At 41.8% G+C, this 11692-nt stretch overlaps 1 protein-coding gene across 27 annotated transcripts in view; it reads right to left on the bottom strand.

The window, feature by feature from the left end:
• The window catches only part of MAP4 (microtubule associated protein 4), a 227692-nt gene that overhangs the window by 20729 nt on the left and 195271 nt on the right, over positions 1–11692 (bottom strand). For 20 of the 27 annotated variants that reach the window (XM_032297902.1, XM_032297909.1, XM_032297912.1 and 17 more), the window contains 3 exons: positions 7983–8147; positions 2619–2725; positions 1483–1698 (listed from right to left, as the gene is read on the bottom strand). In XM_032297902.1, coding sequence (XP_032153793.1) covers positions 1483–1698; positions 2619–2725; positions 7983–8147 — 488 coding nt within the window. The remainder of the gene's footprint in view (positions 1–1482; positions 1699–2618; positions 2726–7982; positions 8148–11692) is intronic. The other 7 variants (XM_032297919.1, XM_032297922.1, XM_032297928.1 and 4 more) reach the window with 3 other exon arrangements.

The raw sequence follows: 11692 nt of genomic DNA, 5'->3' as shown, positions 1-11692 counted from the left end.
AAGGTGTATATAAAGCAACTAGTACAGTACACTTCATTTATATGATTTTTTTTTTTTTGAGGGGGGTGGAGATGGAGTCTCACTCTGTGGCCTAGGCTGGAGTGTAGTGGTGTGATTTCAGCTCACTGCAACCTCCGCCTACTGGGTTCAAGCAATTCTCCTGCCTCAGCCTCCTGAGTAGCTGGGACTACAGGCATGTGCCACCATGCCTGGCTAACTTTTTTTGTATTTTTAGTAAAGACAGGGTTTCACCACATTAGTCAGGCTGGTCTCGAACTCCTGACCTTGTGATCTGCCTGCCTCAGCCTCCCAAAGTGCTGGGATTATAGGTGTGAGCCACTGTACCTGGCCTCATTTATATGATTATTATAGAGTGAAATTTCACTAGACACCTCTCCTTCCTATGCTCTCCTCTGTCTCCCCTGGGGGCCGCTGCTGAATACGTAGCAGGGAGGACCTGCAGCCAGGGCTCCAGGCACCTCCCCTCTTGCCCTCTTATTCAAACCTATTGCTTTCTGAAGATCAAGAAAACCAACCAACTAGAGAAAGCTTTGCTAGATTTTTATCATTACTAGTTTATGAAAGGATTTCTCGGTTTCTTGGCCAGGGTTTCAGTCTAGACTTCAATTCCTAGGTTCCATCAGTTTTCTTCACAATATTAAATTAAAAACTGACATTTTAACATGGGAAACTTTCACACCATGAATTTAAATAATACTATCAGGTTAACCTAAAGGCCCTTTTCAAATAAGACAAGATGGTAAGGAAACCAGCCACAGCCTCTACACTACCCTCTCCTCCTGGAGCAATTCCGTAACACTAATGCCACTTTATTCTGGGAAATACAGAAACTGTGGATGACCTAGAAAACTGGATGACTTCAGGAGCAGCTCAGTGAGAGGTGGCCTAATGCCCAAAGCAAAGTTAAGTTATCACATCACATCATGCTGGAACACGCTCAGATAAGCTGCAAGAGCCAATTATATCACAAAAGTAATGGATAAAACTCACTTCTACAGCATGATTATAGAGAAAGACAAAAAATTAAATTTGATGTGGGAATTATACCAAAAAAGAATATCGAATTGGTATATGGAGTTGAGGAAACTGGTAAGTACTTAAGCAGGTAAAGAGTAAGCGGTTGAGAGAGAGAGGAGGAGGAACCTAAGTAGATGGAGTATTATCTCCAAATAGGGCAGGAAAAGGTAAAAAGCATAAAATCAAAATGTTAATGGCTGCATCAATGGGCCCCAAATTGGTTTCCTTTTTTCTTTTTTTGGCTGCTCCTTGTGGAGCAGGGCTAACCCACAGGCAGTGTGCCGGGAGCAGCCATGCCAATTTTCAAATCCCCTCTCCCCCATTTCACTTGCCTTTTCCCAATGCCACCAGCCTGATTCTGTTGTCTTTAGCAACAAGAGCCCGTCTATCTGACACTCAGAGGGGAACAATTTTCCTCAGCACAGTAGTTAGGTGACCACTTACCTTTGGCTTCACGTCTTTTGAAGATAAGATGGAAGGCCTGGCAGAGGCGACAGCAGGGCGTTTGGGTGGGGCAGCTGGTACTAAGCCTGAAGCAAGGCTCATGGGTTTTTTATTCAACCCACCAGTGGTGGTGGGAGCTGGCTGCTTAGGGAGAAAAGTGGGCTGTGTTTTGGCTTTCGATGTTGAAGTCTTTGCAGGCTGAGTGGACGCCAAAGGCTTTAGGTTGATTGTTGTTTTTTTTATTTTTTATTTTTATTTTTTAAAGGCCAACATCAAACACACAGACAAGAATAAAAACAAATAAAAAAAAGTATAAATTGCACAATTCAAAGTAAAATTATAAGCAATGAGGATAGATACAACTTAAAATTGGCATTTCATTCTTCTGAGTTCTATAAACAATGGAATGAGACCAGGATAGAGAAAGAAAATGGGGATTAGTTTCTTAATGACAGTGCCGCAAATTCCGGCAGTTTGGCACCTGAAGATTTAATTCAGTAAAACAATTAACTAACTCTTAAAACTAACTTCTGGTGGCTAAAATAATTCTACAAGAAAATCATCAGGAGGTGATGAAGCCATTATGACCTGTGTTTTTTTTCAGAACTTTTTAATTTAAATTTTTGAAGCCCCTGGACATGCTGAAACTATCTGTATCTTATGGGACAACAACAGCCACAGCCTACAGTGTGGCTTTTGAACTTTGCAGTAAGTACGAGGGTTATGTGTCTGAAGCTATATGATCCATCTTCAAAATCTGCATTCTCTTTTCATGAATGGAGATTTCAGAATCTTTTTTTCTTTAACACTGAGTTAATAGCAAACAATTCGGAATTTATTTCAGAATATTTTTGTAATTGTCCTTTTTGTTGTTGTTAAGGGAAGCAGAAACAATCTCTATAGAACATTTTTTACAGATATGTAAGATAACAGGGTCAAAGGCTGAGATTTTAATGTTGGTTTAGGACACTATGGTAAATGAGAATACAAGATATTTTCTAAGCATGTCCAAACATGAGGAAGGACCACAATAGCTCAGAAAAAAGAAATGCCATTCATGATTCAAGCAATAACAGCAGAAGATACTGTGTTTAAAAATTCTGGCAGTACAAGATAACCACCACTCTGGCACCTACCTTTGTTTTCTTCTCTGGGCTTGGTGGGAGCTCCTTGTTTGGTGGGGTGGTGATGTCATTTCCAGCCCCACTCACAGCAGGCCTTCCTTCTTCTGGCCTGGCTACTCCTAAGGGGAGAGGGTGGGTGGGAATTCTGCTAAGCAAACGTTTTTCACACCCATTTTGAAAATACAAGGTTTAGCAAAGACAGACCACTAACTAGCACTTCATTCTGAAAAAAGTCCACAGGGTTGTGCTGCTGAAATGTGGACAAGACTCCCAAGTTCTCATTGTGATGGAGAACAGTTTTAGATTCCTCAGATTCAGGAGCCTGACCCTGTGGAGAAGCAGTCTAAGTGGCACATGCACGAATGATTGGTGGAAAGAAATGGTCCTTTAAGTTTGGTTTCCCTTCCCTGGAGACCAAAGGGACTCCGTCTGCCAACCACTAGCTCTCCAAGCAATAGGACAAAAACCTCTTCTACCAGAATCTATCTTTGAAATAAATGTTGCTGTGAGATGGGGTAAGAGCCAGAAGATCATTCAATGACTCCCTTTCCTTCCTTTCCCTATAAAGAACCACTTTATAGAGGATGCGAGATTAACCTGATCTAGTTCTAACAGTGACCCAGATTTCCAACAAGGCTGAGGAGACCCATGGAACAAGACCCAGGGCCAGAAATAAAGTCTCCTGACTAAGGCAATATAGCCTCCTCTCTGTGGAGAGGTTACTCCAGATTTCAATAGGACTACACCTGAAAGCATTAAAATACTGCTAAATTTATAATCTTGCTGTGAGGGGAAGGACTTTCTAACTGGCACAAAGTCCACAGGCCACAAAAGTTTGACTAAAGAAAAATAAAAAACTTCTATGTGGCAAAAAAACAAAAAAAGACAAAACTTTTATTATAATAAAAGTCAAGCCGGGCGCGGTGGCTCAAGCCTGTAATCCCAGCACTGTGGGAGGCCGAGGCGGGTGGATCATGAGGTCAACAGATCGAGACTATCCTGGTCAATATGGTGAAACCCCGTCTCTACTAAAAATACAAAACATTAGCTGGGCATGGTGGCGTGTGCCTGTAATCCCAGCTACTCAGGAGGTTGAGGCAGGAGAATTGCCTGAACCCAGTAGGCGGAGGTTGCGGTGAGCCGAGATCGTGCCATTGCATTCCAGCCTGGGTAACAAGAGTGAAACTCCGTCTCAAAAAAAAAAAAAAAAAAAGTCAAAAGGCAAATGAGAAACAGAAAAAATACTTGACCCTCATGCCAAAGACAAAGAGCTTATTCTACAAATTACTCCCACAAATCAGTAACTGCTACAAAGGCCAATAAACCACTGGAAAAATGACCAAAACAATATGAATACATTATATAGAAAAGAGATACAAATGTCTTTTGAATCTATGAAAAGATGTCCAATGTTAAGTATGATAAGAAAAATAAAAATTAAAACCCCACTGAAATATCTTTATTTTATTTTATTTTTTGAGATGGAGTCTCACTCTGCCACCCAGGCTGGAATACAATGGCGTGATCTCGGCTCACTGCAACCTCTGTCTTCCCCATTCAAACAATTTTCCTGCCTTAGGCTCCCAAGTAGTTAGGATTACAGGAACGCACCACCTCACCCAGCTAATTTCTGTATTTTTAGTAGAGACGGGGTTTCACCATGTTGGCCAGGCTGGTCTCAAACTCCTGACCTCAGGTGATCCACGCACCTTGGCCTCCCAAAGTGCTGGGATTATAGGCGTGAACCACCATGCTTGGCCTGAAATGCCATTTTAACACTAACATATTGTCAAAAGTCCCAAAATTTTAAAATAACTATTGAGAATAATATGAAGAAATATACTTGGTAGGTATGTGAACTGCTATGACTCATAGGCAGGGCTGCCTGACAGTGTCATTTTCTAAAAATTACAAGTACACACAAATTCTAATCCAGAAAACCAATTTCTAGTAACTTATCTTAGAGGGGTATTTATACACCAGCAAAATAATAAATGTGCAAGGTTTCCACCAGGTCATTGTTTCTAAAAGCAAAAGAACAACCCAGTAGTCTGTTAATAGGAAACTGGTTATTATGGTAGAAATATCAATGTAATCTCTGAATGAGAAAAAATAAAGCATGGAGAAATTATTTTATAATTACTATGCAATGGTCTCTACTAAGTGAAAAAAAAAAACCCAGCAACGCATAAGTATAATGTGAAACCATCTGTCTTGAAAAGGGATGGATCAGGTAGTACTGCAAATACACTTGTATATGCATTTAAAAAGAATCTTTGAAAGGGTTCCAATTAAACAGAACAACGTTTGTGGGGGAAAGGATGAGACACAAAAATGGGGAGGGTAGGAGGCTTAAAACGTTTTGAGAAAATATTAGATTCACAGGAAATTGCAAAGAATTACATAAGGAAGGTCCCTGTGTACCCTTTTACCCAGTCTTCCCCAGTGTTGACATCCTTCGTAAATACGGTATACTACCAAAACCAGGAAACGGAGACAACCCACAGAGCCTACTCAGATTTTTCGCTTTAGATGCACTTATTTGTGTGTGTGTGTGTGTGTGTGTGTGTGTGTGTGTGTGTGTGTGTGTGTAGTGCTATACAACTTTATCAAGTGTAGCTTTGTGTAACCACTACCTCAGCCTCCCAAAGTGCGGGAATTATAGATTACCAGGCCTAGAGTGGCTGCTTACAATCAACAGGGTTTCTTCATATTACCCCTCTATAGCCATATCTACCCCATCTCCTCTTTCCAATCCCTAAATATATGGCAACTACTATGCTCTCCATCTCTATAATAACTTCCAGTATACTATGTTAAAAAAGAGTGGTGCAAGTAGACATCCTTGCCTCATTCCCAATCTTAGATGGAAAGAATTCATTATTCAACATTAAATATGATGTTAGTTGTAGGCTTTCTATAGACGCTGTTTGTCAAGTTAACTAGTTTGCTGAGAGTTTTAACATGGATGGCTATTGAATTGTGTTAAACAATTATCCTGTGTTTACATTTTTTTCTTTAGACTATGAGATGACAAATTACTTTTTTTTTTTTTTTTTTTTTTGAGACGGAGTTTCGCTCTTGTTACCCAGGCTGGAGTGCAATGGTGCGATCTCGGCTCACCGCAACCTCCGCCTCCCGGGTTCAGGCAATTCTCCTGCCCCAGCCTCCTGAGTCGCTGGGATTACAGGCACGCGCCACCATGCCCAGCTAATTTTTTGTATTTTTAGTAGAGACGGGGTTTCACCATGTTGACCAGGATGGTCTCGATCTCTTGACCTCGTGATCCACCCGCCTCGGCCTCCCACAGTGCTGGGATTACAGGCTTGAGCCACCGCGCCCGGCCGACAAATTACTTTTATTTGATTATTGTACTAGCCTGGTATACCTGGAATAATTCCAATTTCAATTTTTTTTTTTTTAAAGAGATGGGGTCTGTTGCCTAGGTTGCAGTGCAGTTGCATAATCACAGTTCACTGCCACCTCAAACTCCTGGGCTCAAGAGACCCTAATGCCTCAGTCTTCCAAGTAGCTGGGACATCTGGCATGTGCCACCATACCTGAATAATTTACAAAAAAAAATTTTTGAAGAGATGAAGGTCCTGCCATGTGGCTCAAACTGACTGGTCTCAAGCAGTCCCCCCCACCTCAGCTTCCCAAAGTGCTGGGATTACAGGCACAAACCTCCATGCTCCATCATAATTTTAATCTTTTAAATTTATTGAAGTTGGTTTTATGACCCAAGATCCATCTTGGCAAATGTCTAATGGGAATGTATATTCTGTCACTGAGTGGAATTTCTATCAATGTCTGTGAGATTTTGTTGTCTGATGGCATTGTTACAGCTTTACTAACATTCTGGTTAGTAGTTCTATCAATTGTGATCCACCTGCCTCAGCCTCCCAAAGTGCTGGGATTACAGGCGTGAGCCACTGTGCCTGGTCTCCCATCTTTTAACTTTTAACCTACCTATGTCCTTATGTTTGTTATGAATTTATTATAGATAGCATATACTTGGGCCATTATTTTTTCTTTTCAAGACAGGTGTGATCATGGCTAATTGTATTCACTGTAGACTCTACCTCCTGGGCTCAAGCAATCCTCCCACCTTGGCCCTCTGAATAGCTAAGACCACAGGTGTGTGTCTGTGCCATGCCCAGCTAATTTTAAAATTATTTATAGAGATGGGTTCTCCCTGTGATACTCAGGCTGGTCTCGAACTGCTAGGTTCAAGTGATCCTTCTGTCTCAGCCTCCCAAAGGGATTACATGCAGGAGCCACTGAACCTGGCCTCCTTAAGTTATTTACTTAAAAAAAAATCTACTCTCTAATCTTTGTCTTTTAATTGTAGTACTTAGACCATTTACATCTACAATAATTACTGATGGCCAGGTGCTCACTTGCAAGCTCCATCTCCCGGGTTCAAGTGATTCTCCTGCCTCAGCCTCCTCAGTAGCTGGGATTACAGGCATGCACAACCACACCCAGCTAATTTTGTAAAGATGGGGTTTTATTGTGTTGATCAGGATGGTCTTTAACTCCCAACCTCAGGTGATATGCCTGCCTCAGCCTCCCAAAGTGCTGGGATTACAGGCATGAGACACCATGCCCGGCCCATTTGTTCTTTTTCTCATTTCTCTGTTTTACTTTCTTGCCTTCCTGTTGGTTACTTGAACTTTTAAAAAAATCTTTAATTTCCTTTTTTCATTTTTTCAAATTACATCTCACCCAAGGTTACCTGAACATTTTTTAGAATTCTATTTTTATTTAAAAAATGTTTTTGAGAATAGTACTTTGTATAGTTTTCTTAGTGGTTGCTCTAGGTATGACAATATTCATACAATCAACTGGTATCCATGTTCTACTACTGTTTTTTTCTCTAGAGATGGGGTCTCACTCTGTTGCTCAGGCTGGTCTCAAACTCCAGGCTCAAGTGATCCTCCCATCTCAGCCTCCTGCATATCTGGGACTACAGGTGCACACCACCACAGCCAGCTACATTTTACTACTTTGAGTAACCTACTGGAACAATGTTTTGCTGCTGAGCCCATTTAAGTTTTTAATTTTAATTATATTTTTCATATTGACAATTAACATTTGGTTTTTATATAACTTATAGTTATTTGCTGAGGTTTTTAGTTTTTATTTATTTCAAGGGAATTCATACTTGCTTGTTAAAGCACTTTTATGATGGCTGCTTTAAAATTCTAATTTTGTATTTTAGCATGCAATCACCCTGTTTATATTTAGTACACAGGTTATGTCTGGTGAAAATTTGGTTTCTAGAGCCCTTGCAATGCCCCGTTGTGTTCTGGTTCTGCTAAGGTTCTAATTTAATCCCTTTTGGTACTGCCTGAAAAGGCTATAGGGACTTCCCTGGGCCAGCCAGTGTTAGCACATAGGGGCTGAGTGATGCTGGAACCACAGAATAGAGAGACCTTCCCCTGGCCTGTTCTCTGGCTGCCTGAGACAGGCAGACCTCCTGTTTGATCTCTGCTGGGGTTGCTGGGAGCAGGAAACATCTACCTTGGGGGCTTTCTTCTGCAAAGGGGAAGAAAGCAGAGGTTTCAAAACCTACAGAAGTCTCCTGCCACTGGGTAAAGGATTACAAGACACTGGGCCTATAGAAGCCATTGGTGCTGTTCCCTGGTAGGGGACTAAGTCTGCAGGCAGACTGAGCCCACTGCTGGGTATTGGTAACGAAATAGGGCTCACCACTAGGTCTTTGGTGGGATGTTTCTTTCTTGGTTTTTTGGCAATAGAGAACAGATTTTCTCTATTTTTTTTTTTTTTTTTTTGGCGGGGGTCAGAGGGGTGTCCTATGCTTATTGGTAATTCCAGGTTACAGGCCTCTCCAGTGCCCAGCCAGGGATAAATAGGAGAGAAAGACCCTGTCTCTACCATCATTCAATCACTTCATCAATCCCAGGGAGTTCGCTGCACTATTGTTCCTCAAGTCCTGAGATCCCCACAAGATTTGCCTTCTTTCTACCTCATATTCCTTTATGTAATTCTGTTCAATTATTTCCAGATTATTTAGTTGTATTTACAGGGGAGGAGCAGAAAACAATGAGTTGATGCCATCTTGTCTTGATAAGAGGTTTTTTTTTTTTTTGCACTTTGTACTTTTTGATGTTTGAACCATATGCACTTTTAGTCAAAAACTGAGTATTTTTCTAGTTTTAAAACGTGATGGGGAAAAACCACAGCCAGTAACTGTGCAAGTTTGTTAATGCCTTTGTTCTACAAGATCTTACTTGTGTGACCAGCTGCCACTGGCCCTAGACCACCCACTATAAATATATATATATATATATATATATATACACATATATATATATATATATTTTTTTTTTTTTGAGACGGAGTTTCACTCGTTACCTAGGCTGGAGTGCAATAGGCTGGAGTGCAATGGCGCGATCTCGGCTCACCGCAACCTCCGCCTCCTGGGTTCAGGCAATTCTCCTGCTTCAACCTCCTGAGTAGCTGGGATTACAGGCACATGCCACCATGCCCAGCTAATGTTTTGTATTTTTAGCAGAGACAGGGTTTCACCATGTTGACCAGGATGGTCTCGATCTCTTGACCTCGGGATCCACCCGCCTCGGCCTCCCAAAGTGCTGGGATTACAGGCTTGAGCCACCGCGCCCGACTATAAATATTTTTCAATAAGCTCAGCATTTTTCAGTAAACAACATGAATATTTTATAAAGTCACATTGTTTATGATTCAGGCATACAGTAACTCAACCTGTACAAGTAAATGTAACTGTGCATAAGCAGAAACTGCTGTCTCTCTGTTCAGGCAACTTCTTTTTTGTTGTTTGAGACTTGATTTTGGTCTACCCCCCAGGCTGAAGTACAGTGGCACAATCCTGGCTCACTGTAGTCTCATCCTCTTGGGCTCAAGTGATCCTCCCACCTCAGCCTCCCAAGTAGTTGGGACTATAGGCATGTGCCACTACCCTCAACTTTTTTGTATTTTGCCAAGTTGCCCAGGCTGGTTGGTCTCAAACTCCTGGCCTCAAGTAATCTGCCTGCCAAGGCCTCCCAAAGTTTTGAGATTATAGGCATGAGCCACCAAGCCTGGCTATCAGGCAATTCTAGAGACTACCACTCACATATCCCCAGAGTTTCACAAAAGAATATCTGAAGTGGAACTCATTAATTCCTTCACTGAATTGTACTCTTTTGTTGGGTCGTTCTATTATCTATACTACCACTGGCTAGGAAAACCAGACTCACATCACAGCATGACCTTCAATTCCTCTTTCTCACACACCTTCCACATTCCAGTTTCACTTTCAGTTATCTTCACCTGTTACATTTCCCCTCTCATGTCCTCAGTGTTTCATCTGCCATTACCTGAATCAAATTTTCCTAACAGGATTGTCTGCCTTCAATTCTTTGTCTTCCAGTTCATCATACTTACTGTGAACAAGTAAGTCTTCTAAAGCTGACCTGGAGCTACTTTATCTGCTGTCATAGACATCACCATAGTTTTCACAACATGGTAGTAAGGTTTAAACTTTTCAGTGGGGCATTTGAAGCTTGGCAAGATTGGATTCCAAACAACTTTCTAGAATTTTCTCCCATCATTTCTTGCCACATATGTAAAGGTGGCTTTGGACTATTCCTTAACCCACACTCTCTCCTCTAGAGAAACCTCAAGGTGAATGAAGTGGGTGGGTCTAAATGGCTCAAATTGGTTAAGAAGGCTATGGGACCCAGTATACAGCTGACTGAACCAAGCTGAGCCAGTAAGAGATAATTACTCGCTCACTGTCAGTATAGACAAAGACATGGAAATGTCAGTCACATGACATTGGAACCCTGACATATATGGTGGTAACAAAGCTGGCCACAGAGTTCAAATCATGGTAACTCAATGTCATTCTGTCCTGAGCAGAAAGAGTCACAAGGGAAGCAAAAAGAGATGACAGAGGAAATACAGATTACCGAAGGGAAGAAAATAGAGCACATGTGCAGGGAAAAGCAGAGGTCCCAAGAGAGATATACACAATGGTGGCAGCCTGGCACCATTTCCTGTGGCTGGATGCCCTGCAAATCCTCCATTGTTCTCTTAACTAACATAAGCTGCCTAGGCTTCATACCTTTGCTTATGAGTTCCTTTGTCTAGAAGGCTTTCCCTCGGCATTGTTTGGCATCCTAGGGTTCCAAAGCCCACTTCAAATGTTTCCATGATTCACAGCCCTCTCACTGCCCCCCAGCCCTCCAACTGGATCGTAAATTGCTTGAGGATAAGGAAAATTCCCAGTGTCTAGACAGTGAATGCAAATAGTAGGCATGTTAAATGAAACAATCTTCATATAAAAGTTTTATCTACATAGTGGTTAGCAGAATCAGCATTTAAACATTTATCAGGTGAATGCATCAGTGGATGTCAGTCATCTGAAATTTTTTTCTATTGGCACAAACTTCTGTTAGTGTGAATTAGAAAGAACTTGTTCTGAAAGAAAGTCTTCACTCATGATCACCTAGAAGGTATGTGGTACTGCACAAAGCACCTGGGAATCAAGAAAAAGATGACAGAGTCCTGTCCAGGAGGAGCTTACAATTCTGCCACAGCTAGAAGGAAGCAACAGCACAGGACACCTGAATGCTTGCGATCCTGGTGTCATAAGAAATCAAAGAGGAACTGTGAAGCTTCTCTGCCCATCTCCATAAAAAAAACAAAACCCGAAAACACCTGTATGTCTTCTACTTACCACTCCCCTAGAAAATATCATTTCTTTACTCTGCCCTTGTATGGAAAGAAAATTTCAAAAAGTAGGCCGGGTACGGTGGCTCAAGCCTGTAATCCCAGCACTTTGGGAGGCCGAGGCGGGATCACGAGGTCAAGAGATCGAGACCATCCTGGTCAACATGGTGAAACCCCGTCTCTACTAAAAATACAAAAAATTAGCTGGGCATGGTGGCACGTGCCTGTAATCCCAGCTACTCAGGAGGCTAAGGCAGGAGAACTGCCTGAACCCAGGAGACGGAGGTTGCGGTGAGCCGAGATCGCGCCATTGCACTCCAGCCTGGGTAACAAGAGCGAAACTCCGTCTCAAAAAAAAAAAAAAA

This window comes from Sapajus apella, unplaced genomic scaffold, assembly GCF_009761245.1.
Source record: "Sapajus apella isolate SASKATOON/1434 unplaced genomic scaffold, GSC_monkey_1.0 scaffold38, whole genome shotgun sequence".
NCBI classification, from domain to species: Eukaryota; Metazoa; Chordata; class Mammalia; order Primates; family Cebidae; genus Sapajus; species Sapajus apella.
This window is presented reverse-complemented; position numbering and strand designations above follow the sequence as displayed.